The sequence below is a fragment of the Muntiacus reevesi genome, chromosome 1, assembly GCF_963930625.1.
Source record: "Muntiacus reevesi chromosome 1, mMunRee1.1, whole genome shotgun sequence".
In the NCBI taxonomy this organism is placed as follows: domain Eukaryota; kingdom Metazoa; phylum Chordata; class Mammalia; order Artiodactyla; family Cervidae; genus Muntiacus; species Muntiacus reevesi.
This window is the reverse complement of record NC_089249.1, coordinates 235,197,402-235,207,773: the sequence shown is the minus strand read 5'-3', so window position 1 is coordinate 235,207,773 and position 10,372 is coordinate 235,197,402. Positions and strand designations below refer to the sequence as shown.

Below are 10,372 nucleotides of genomic sequence, written 5' to 3'. Positions count from 1 at the left end.
TGCCTCCCCTCCTGAAGATTCCTCTTCAAGGTTCCCAGGGCCCATGTCACAGAGGACCCCATCTCTACCCATGATCAACACAGAGGTAGGCAAAGCCTCTTCTAATTTAAACAGGAAGGAAACATTGTCTTTGAATGGAAGCTTGATATGCAGACCACCACCTTGGCCCTGGCCTTACTCCTGACTTGTCTATTCTTGATGGTTTCTGTTTCTCCTTGTAGTCCCCAGAATCCACAGAGGATTACCCTAGAGGGGTCGTTTCATTTACAAAGCTTCATTCATTCAGTTATTCAACAGATATCAATTGTCTGCCACTCTGGGCCAGATCCTGAGCTGGCATTGAGCTTGAAACCGACAAAACTCACACTACCTGAGGACAGAGGATCACACAGCCTGGACCCAGAGTTCCTACCTCACATTCTGGCTGCCTGGGCTTCAGCCATGCTGACTTGTGTATGTCTGGCTCACTGCGGGTCAGTCCCTGGTTCCAGCCAGGCAGAGGCCTAGAAGCCTTACTCTGGTCCACAGATAACTCTCAAAGTTCCACCAGAAGAGGTCAAATGCAGCTTTCCATACAAAAAGCCCTGAGAACTGACCTTCCCTTCTCTTGGCACAGGCTAAAGAAACCCCTAGCTGGGCCTTTGGGCAGTGAAGGCCACCAAGTTGATGGGACTTGGGAAAAGCAAATTTGCTCCACACTGCTTTTCAACTACTCGTCGAAAAATTTTTGTGCGGTTTTACAGCCATCAGCAGAGCCTTAGAGAGGTGATGTGACTTGCGCAAGGTCACGCGATTAGGAAATGATCCACCAGGATGCAAATCGGGCCTGCCTGAACCCCAAACCGGCTGGTACCCAGACCCCCCCGCCCCCCACCTAGTCCTGCTCCCGGCCACATACACACTCCACCCCTCGAGAGGTCTGTGCCTCCACCGGACGAATAACAGAGGCGACTGAACAATTCCGGAGAAACCGCAGCTCCCAATGCTTCCTGGACAAGCCCAAAGAGAGAGGCAGCGGCGCCGGCCGGGCGCACTCGGGGGGTGGGAGAGGGTGGGGCGCGGCGTGGACCGGGCCGCAGCTCCCGCCAGCGGGTAGAAACTTGTCAAAGTACGGTGCGCATACGTCCAGGACGTCTGAAGCCGCTGACGCAGAGGCGGGGGTCCCACTCAACACCCCGCCCGGCCAAGAGTGACACAGACCTTACATTCAGGCGACTCATCGCGCCCTCTTCAAAAAGAAGTCTCCCAAACTTTTTATGTTATTAATACAATAAACAAATAAATAAGCAAATAAAAGACATCAGGGAACTTTTCGAAAAAGGAGATGGAGGCGGATATCGAGTTCTTCCCCGGGCCAAAAAAGCCGAAGGCTCTTACCTGCAGGAAACCTCGCAGTCCGCAAAGGCGCGTCTGTCTGGAACGCGGCGCGGGACTTTCACGGCCGCCTGCTCTGTAGCCCGGCTGGGCTCCGGCCCTGTGTTTTATACCACTATAGGCAATTAATATTGCATCAGCCGTATTTTAAATTTTCAAAACCCACAATATAATGTAATGGCATAAGGGCATTTATTATTAAAGGACACCCGATGGAGGGGAGGTGGAGGAATCGCTGGGGCTGTTGCGCAAGGCGGCGGAGACGAGCTGAGGTCCAGGGACTGGGGGCGATCCCCAGGTTTGCTTTTGCAGTAGGGGGGCGTGCTGCGCGGAGGGGAGACCTGCTCTGTTCCGAATATCAAACCGGACGTGATGACCCAGAGTTCTTTGAAGACACGGTGGAGAAACGTACAGAAGACTTCTGGGCTTGGAACATTCATTTTTAAATCATGAAGGTGTTTCTGCGGCTCACAAATAAGATTTCCTCCCCCTTTTAGAGTGTGTCGAAGAGAGAGGGAGAAGGAAACTGGCATCTGTTAAGCACCTATTGTGAACAAGCACTAAGATAGGATCTCTGCGGCAGGTATCTTTTTACGACCGCTACCCCCATACACCCCCCCCCCCCCCACACACACACAGAAGCCAAAATAGACGCTGGAATAACCTCCTGGACGATAATTCCAAATGAATTTCTGAAGTAATTCCAAAGAAGTCCTAACGACTCTGCCCCAGCAAAGAACACCTTCCTCTCTCTTTGCATCTCTCTGCTCACCTCCCACCTAGCCCTTTGGATCTTTCAAAATAATGTTTCCTACTAAGAGCCAAGCACCACCAGATGCCTTAAATAAACAACCTTACTCAGTCCTGACAATAACCTTGTGATAAGTATTAGCACCTTCATGCTGCAGACAACCAACGGAGACTCAGAGATGTTTAAGAAACTGGATTCAGGATCATTCAGCCAATGAATGGAGGTACTGGGGGCTCCTACTCCCATTAGTCAGGCCTAAAAGTTTTCGGTCTGAGTCAAGTTGAACAAATAGAAGCTGACAGATTTGCACTCGGGGAAGTGTGGAGGAAGTGTGGAGGAAGGATCTGGAAACTCTGAGGTCCAGGGAGGGTCTGGGTGAGAAGATAAGGCACCCAGGGGAAAGGAGCAAGGAGAAATAATTGCAGAAGATTGGCCTGCTAGAAATGACAGTTCAGCCCTTCTGGGTTCTCACTTCTAAATCCTTTCGGAGACTAGTACTCCTTAACCTCCGAGAAAGTAAAGCACCGCGATTCGGGTTGAAAAATAAAGCATTTATTTTAGAAGTTAATTCAAGGGGTAAAGAGAGAAGGAAACAATATTTTATTTGCATCTATTCGGACAACAAAACCAAAGATCACACAGCAACACGCAAATTACATGAAGTAACGAAAGATAAAATGTGACGGGGCCAGAGGGACTGGGGTGAAAAGGACCCAGGCCAGTGGTTTGGCCCCACGATCAACTCAAAACTATTAGTGAACCTCCACCAAGAGGTTGGGGGATGGAAAAAAGTGGCGGTAATAAATAATAGTAAACAACGATGTGAACAGTAATAAAAGCGCAACGAGGTGAGCCGTGTTAGAAGGACTTGCATATGCTCCGGAGAGGTACAGTTACTTTCGTTCGGGCAGCCGCCTCTACGCTGCTCTGGGAGTCTGGAACAGGGAGGAAGGGTCAGAGAGTCCTCAGTCCGACCGGAAAGCTACCAATCCCCCGCCTTCCTGCAGGCAGTCTTCACCCCGCGAACGCCAGCAGATCGTGGAGGATGGGCCACAGCAGGGGCCGCCTGCTGCTTGCAAGCCAGCTACAGGATCCCAGCATTTTCAGCCGCTGAAAAGGGCCCACTTTTTCTGGAACCCACCTTATGGCGGAGAACAGCTCGGAGCCGGCAACTCTCTGCACATTTTCCCTGAACCTAATCCATGCTACCTTAGAGAACTTACAGCAAACCAAAGGATGAGATGGATTGAATTTAGATGGGGAAGGGAGTATAAGGCTATCCTTTGGAAACATACGTGTATCTTATATACTCTAAATAAATCTCCAGTACATGTTTGTGCCCCACTTAGACTTTGTATTATTACTTATCACTTCCTTCTCATCCCTTCACCCCTTGTCTAATCACGCTAAGCCAAGTGATGCCTTCACGCCAGAGTCGTGCGGTCGGGCTAATTGACTATCCCTTGCTTTTGGGCTCCTGCCCTGAGGTCGCGCAGTCCTGGGCGCGAGGGAGATTTTCAGCACCACGGAGAGCACAAGTCCCTCCAGGCCTGCCTTTCCTGAATTTTTTTCTTAGCGCCCAAACTTTTCTGGTGGGAACAGACAGGAAAGAAGGGGAAGAGAAGGCCGGGAGGCAACCAATTAGGATAAAGGGGAAAGTCTGTGACTTCGGGGGTGAGAGCCTGACCTGCCAGGAAACGTCTTGGAGCCCCCATAACCGTTCCCCCCCAACTCCAGGGGGACATACACGCAGCTCTCCCGGCCCCTGACGCCGTGCCCCGTCGCAGTCAGTGGACAGCCGAGTACTTCATTCGTTTCTGTTTCTGTCTCTGGTTGCAGAACCAGACCCTCACCACGTTCTTTTTAAGGTCCAGTTTCTCGGCGATGGCCGCGATCTTTTCGGATGAGGGCCGCGGCTGGATCGCAAAGTAGGCCTCCAGGGAGCGCTTCTCCGGCGCCGCGATGGACGTGCGTTTGCGCTTCCGCTCGCTGCCATTGAAGAGCTCCGGCTTGCTGTTTTTCTCTCGGTAGGCGGCCTCGGCTTCCTCCAGCCAGGCCTGGAGTACCGGCTTGAGCGCAATCATGTTGTTGTGCGAGAGAGTGAGAGACTCGAACCTGCAGATGGTGCTCTGGCTGAGCGAGCCGACGCCGGGGATCTTGAGGTTGGCCAGGGCCGCACCCACGTCCGCCTGGGTCACCCCTAACTTGATGCGCCGCTGCTTGAAGCGCTCAGCGAAGGCCTCGAGCTCTCGCGGGTCCGACTCCACGTCGCTGAGGCAGGCAGGCATAGCGCTATGAGGCGCCACGGCATGTGGGTGGCTCATGCCCATGGCCTGATGCAGATGGCCCATGGCGCCCAGGTGGTGCGGGTGGATCTGGGCCGGCATCACCGAGTGCTCGGGGGCGCCCAAGCCGCTCACGCTCAGCGTGGGCGAGATGTGCTCTAGTAGGTCGCCCTCGAGGCCCTGGTGCACGGCGTGGTGCGGGTGCGAGGTGAGCGCGGCCGGGTGGGAGATGGGCACGGTGGACGAAGTGGACGTGCAGGGCACGCTGCTCATGGTATGGTAGGTGGCGTCGGGCTTGAACGGATGGTTCTTGCCGTGGGAGACGATATCCACCGCCGCCAGAGCTTCGGCGCGTGCCAGCAGGCTCTCATCAAAGCTTCCAAATATATTACCCTGCAGCTGCAAGCGAGAAGGCGCACAGCACGGTCAGTGGGGAATACTGTCAACTCAGGATTAAAACACATTTTCAAGCAACCGAGATGCCTCTCCTCAAAGCCCAGGTCATAAAAATTAATACGGAGACAGAGGCTCTGCTGGAACAGACGTGTGGATCAGAGACATGAATGAGAGAGAGAGCGCGCCGGGAGAGAGCGCGGGGGAGACAAGGAGAGGGGTTCAGACAGCGGCGATTGTTCTGGGCGACATGAAAAAAACATGAAGCAAGTGCCTGTCAAAAAATGTGCCTTAGAGCGGTAATTATGCTCCACTACCTACCTGCGGGGCTGGGAGACAGACTCGGCGCATGGCCTCGGAGCCGGAGTGCAGGCTGGAGAATTTGGGTTCTTGAAGCACCGGGTGCATGCCGAAAGGCTGCTTGGCGTTCATGGCCATCATCTTCGCGCGCCGGGCAGGGAGGCAGCGAGGGACATGGATCAGGCTCTTCTCGCTTGCTCGCCGCGCTCCAAGTGAGCGCCGCTCAGCGCCCGCGCTCCCCTCGCCCTCTCGCTCGCTGCCTCCCCTCTCCCCCACCTGCTTCTTCACTCATCTTACAAGCAGCCTGCCAGGAAGGGCCCGGGCGCGCGCAGGCGTGCTCACGCGCCCGAGACTCGCAGGGGCGGCCAGGGAGGCGAGGCCAGGCGGCAGCTCTCCGCGCGCCTCTCTGCGCGGGCCCCCGCCGCCCCCGCCCCAGCCCCAGCGTTTATACCCCTGCCCCGCCGGGCCTCCCCGCGTCCGCCCCGCCCCGCCCGGCTCCAGCCAGCAGACCTTCCGGAACCTTACTTCTTCTTTAGGGACTTTTTCTCCCCGAAGTCCCAACCTTTCCATCCTGTCCCAACTCGCACAAGCCAGACAGAAGGGCAGCCGTGGGCCAGGAAGCTGACCCTACCCCAACCCACCGCGCGCGCGCGCACACACACACACACACACACACACACACACACACACTCACTTCGTCGGCCCGGCTGCCGCCAAACTGCCCATTTCCAGGGCGCTCCTGGCCCCACGCCCGAGCGGTCCACTAGAGTCCGGCCCAGCCGCGCAGCGAAGAGGCGCCTCCAAGCGCCCAGACGGGCTCCGGCGAGGATGAGAAACACCAGGAGCCTCAGTGACCTCCACCCCCAGTCGGCCGCGCCGGTGGATGTGGGGAAGTAACCGCCTGCCTAGGCCCGGAGGCCTGAGGCCTCCTCCCCGCACTTATCTTTCTTGCCTTCGCTTGAAACGACAATTTATCCCCCCAGCTCCGACTCCCCAACCAGCCGACCTAAGAACAACCTAAAATTCAGAGTATTTTTTAGAGTGGTCACAGTTCAGGACTGCCCACCGGCCTCGGGAGTGGGTGAACAGATTTCTCTTGGGCCGCTGACGCTTAGAAGCCCCATTCCCCAGACAACAGCTTTCATTCTTAAGCTCCTACTATGTGCTGGGCAGTTTAGAGTGTCAGCCTGTGGTGTGCTCACACCCTGCGGGACTGCGCTGTGATGCCATTTTACAGACGAGGAACACGCGCGTCGGTGGGGTTTGTGCCAAGGCAACACGACTGGTTGGGAGCTGAGCCATTCACTCCCTCGTTCCGTGGTCGTTCTCCGTTGTCCACACACATTTACTGACAGCCTCCTGTGTGCCAGGCGCCACGTCTGACGCCCCAGGATCCTAACCACTTGGCTAGTCTTCCTTCCCGAAGTTTCCTTCCCGAGCGCCCCGGCGTTAGTGCGGCCCCGCCCCCTCGCCTCTGCTCCCGGCTCCTTCCCTAGTTTCTCCCCGTCTCTCCTCGCCTTTCCCCGCGCTAGTAAACAGCGTGAATAATGCATGGGGAATCCTGGGCCCGCGGCCGTCCGCGCCGCCCTCCGGGTCGGGAGAGAAGCCCTGTGCGCCCAGCTGAGCCCACCTCGCTGCCGCCTCCACCGCGGGGCGGTCTTCGGGTTTCAGTGATGCTGGCAGCCGCGCCTGAGGGTGTGAGTCGGGATTCCCAGAAGGTTAACGGAGTGGGGGTGGAGGGTGGCGGTGGGGTGAAGGGGCCACCCCCAAGCCTTAGAGGAAACGCTGCCAGGTCCGGCCTCCCCCGCCACCGGTCCTGCCAATCCCCCATCTCCTGGTCTGGATCCCGCCCTCCAACCCCAGAAGCCACGCGCCACCCTTTCACTAACACTTTCTCGGCGTCGGTTTGCCGAGCTCTGAAATGGGAGTTGCCCTGCTGTTTGCTTGCCTTCTTGGGTTCTGGTGAAGAGGGTTCCACCCGGAGTAGAAGAGAACGTAAAGCACTCAGTCAACTTCCTGAACAGCCTGATGCTTGGAGGCGCAGGCTCTAACCTCGGGTCTTGCTGGCGGAGAGGCCAGGAGTCCCCTTAGAGTTTGCATATGGCACTTTCCTCATCTGTCACTCTCCTCCTCTGATGGCTGTGGGGAATGCACAGATAAGCATTTGGTACCATGCTTGGCGCACTGAAATCATGGACTGAACGCTTGTTCCTTTCTTCTTTCTCCCTCAACTTAGAAATCTGTTGGGAGCAGGAGTGCCCTGGGTCCTCTCTCTGGAGAATGGTTTGTCTGCAGGAGCAAGCTGGTTCCTTGCTGTCCTCTGTTCACCTGCTTTGCACCACACCCCATGGCGAGAGCTGGGACACACATGCGAATCAGACACCATCTCTGCCCTCACAAAAGCACCAGTCTAAAATCCACTTCAGGAAATAGTCTGTCTCATGCACAAGAAATTGACTATCTCAGCCACACAGAGCAAGGCTGATGGGATTCTTGAAGTATAGGGTACACATAAGAACCATGGGCCTCGGGAAGACCAGGCGTGGGATAGTATTCAAACACTGGATGGATGTGACCCTGGCTGGGCCTCAGTTTACCCAGGAGAGAGGGCTGGACTGCTGCTGTTGCTAAGTCACTTTAGCCGTGTCTGACTCTGTGCACCCCCATAGACGGCAGCCCACCAGGCTCCTCCGTCCATGGGATTCTCCAGGCAAGAACACTGGAGTGGGTTGCCATGTCCTTCTCCAATGCATGAAAGTGAAAAGTAAAAGTGAAGTTGCTCCGTCATGTCCGACTCTTTGTGACCACATGGACTGCAGCCTACCAGGCTCCTCCATCCATGTGATTTTCCAGGCAAGAGTACTGGAGTGGGTTGCCATTGCCTTCTCTGGACTAGACCATTGCTAAACCCTTCCAGCTGAAGCAAAAGACTACTGTTTGGTTAATTTAAATGCAACACATTGTGAGCAATTCAGGAGCTTCTCTCCAGGAATTCTCAACTCCCTAGTAGCTAAATGTAGCATTATTTGATCACTCAACAGCATTTAGGACCACTTGTTCTTGTTTTCTGCACAATACTAGAAGCCAAAAGGAAAAGGGGAGTGGGAACCTGGGAATACTGGATCCTCCAGGGAAAAAAATCTGTAACTTCTCTCGCCTTATGGTGCCCTGAGACCCTAGTTATCTGTGAAGCTGAACCCCCCAGAAATGGAGGGAAAAGCCCATCTACATCCATTCTTCCCTGTTTTGTCTCCCAGCGGCCTGGTACATGCTGGCCAGGGTCGAGGTCAAGCAGAGGTCAAAGAAAGAGCAAAACTAGCCCCTTTAGGCCTCCAGTGCAGACCTTCGGCTCACCAACCCCCACTCCAACATCCTGAGGCATTAGGATCACAAATCAAAAGCCATGCTTGCATCAGGCAACCTGTGTTCCCTGGGTTTTTCCCACCCTGCTCTTCAGGAGGGTCTACCAGCACCTCCAGGCAGCCAGCAGTAAGATGACACCCATCCTCAGGGACGAGTCTTAGTGAGAAGGCTCTGGAGACAACAGACCCGAGCAGAAGGAAGAGACCATTCAGAAAGCAACTGGAAGGAGAACCCCAGAACACAGTCAATAACATCATCTATACTGTACAGGATCTGCAAACTTAAATTGTCAGGGGCAAGTCTGGTAAAATTAACTAGCTGGGTGTATAAAACGGAGGATTGGGACTACGGCAGATTGGAGAGCACATGTCCCCACTCTCACCCTCATGGTGTTAAATTACAGTTAAAGCACTCACACACGCAAACATCATGTATGAACTGAATAACATCTGTCTGAGAGCCAAGGAAGGACCACATGGCGATTTACACAAATAGGGGGCATAAAGGGGGCGTTTCCTTCATTGTACACTCATTTCCAAATACTTGCTGAATACATATTGAATCTAGAGAAAGGGTACAGATGAACCTATTTACAAGCCAGGAATAGAGATGCAGATGTAGAAAATGGACACGTGGATGCGGCGGGGGCCGGGGCAAGGATAGGGAGGGTGGGATGAATGGGGACAGTAGCACTGACATATATACACAGCCATGTGTAAAATGCATAGATATTGAGAAGCTGCTAAAGAGCACAGGGAACTCAGCTCAGTGTGGGTGGGAGGGAGGCTCAAGAGGAAGGGGATATATGTATACATATATTAATAGCTGATTCACATTGTTGTATGGCAGGAACTAACACAACACTTAAAGCAATTATAGGCCAATAATAAACTTTAAAAATAATAATAATACCTGCTGACAGCTGGGCCTTGTGATAGGTTCTGCAGGTATAGAGCGCACTGCTGGGGGGCTTAGAGTCAGTGGGGCACTAGAACCGCACAGGTAACTCTAAGTCAGGACACAAAGCACTGTGTTCTCTGGAAGGACTAGCCCTAGAAGGGGAAGGGAGGCATTTTCCCTGTTGGTCACTAGTTTTCAGCTTTACTATGAGTAGGAATCATCTGCGACCTCTTAAAATACAGCATCCTAGGACCACATGCAGAGATTTGACTACAAGGACTAAGGTGCTTTTTAATAGACATTCATGATTTGCATACAGATGTTCTGGGACCATCAACTCAAAAAGCTTGGTCTGGACACTTGCAATCTGATAAGGATGGTGTTAAAGCCCTGACGTAATTGTGCAAGTTTCACCAAGACTCAGAGAGTGTTCCTTCTTTCAGGCTTTTGCATCTTCTGTTATATCTTGGGAAGATCATGATGTTTTACGGTCTCTGCTTCTTGAAGGACCCTGGGACTTCTTTGAAGATGAGTCTTATTTGTCACTGTGTTTACAGGTACAGGCACCACTCAGGATCTTAATATAATGATTTGTGTTGAATGAATGAATGCATGGATAACATCTTCTCCAGGCCTCTGGCCTGTTATGATGGTGACAAGAGGAACCACACAAGTGGTTCCTTATGTGCCAGGCTGTGGGCTAAGTGCTTTAGAAGTATTGTACACTGAATCCCATCAAGCCTGTGAGGCTGATGTCATTATCTCTATATTACAGATGAGAAAACTGAAGCTCAAAGCAATTGAGTTGCCTAAAGCCAGTTTAGCATGGCAGAGTAGGGATAGGAACTCAGATGTCTGACTCCCACGCCCACACGGAAAGTTGACTAACATACTGGGCTGGCACCACCCCAGACCAGGGGTTGAGGGAGTGGGGTGAGCTGGCCTTTACTTCTTTCTCAGAAGGCCTTGCTTCCAGAGGCTCAGAGTCTGGCCCTGCTCCAAGCAT

At 53.6% G+C, this 10,372-nt stretch overlaps 1 protein-coding gene across 1 annotated transcript; it reads right to left on the bottom strand.

The window, feature by feature from the left end:
• Positions 1-3,912: 3,912 nt before the first annotated feature.
• On the bottom strand, positions 3,913-5,244 carry POU4F3 (POU class 4 homeobox 3). Its single transcript, XM_065918839.1, has 2 exons — positions 5,125-5,244; positions 3,913-4,809 (listed from the first exon to the last, which is right to left on the bottom strand). The coding sequence occupies exons 1-2, from the start codon at positions 5,242-5,244 to the stop codon at positions 3,913-3,915; spliced, it is 1,017 nt and encodes a 338-aa protein (XP_065774911.1).
• Between the last annotated feature and the right edge of the window lie 5,128 nt (positions 5,245-10,372).

What these genes read in the sequence shown, in the direction of transcription:
- POU4F3 (XM_065918839.1), bottom strand. Translation starts at nt 5,244, where the DNA reads ATGATGGCCATGAACGCCAAGCAGCCTTTCGGCATGCACCCGGTGCTT. An exon ending in TCTGTCTCCCAGCCCCGCAG is followed by an intron (nt 4,810 to 5,124) that starts GTAGGTAGTGGA and finishes TCTCGCTTGCAG; the next exon opens with CTGCAGGGTAATATATTTGG.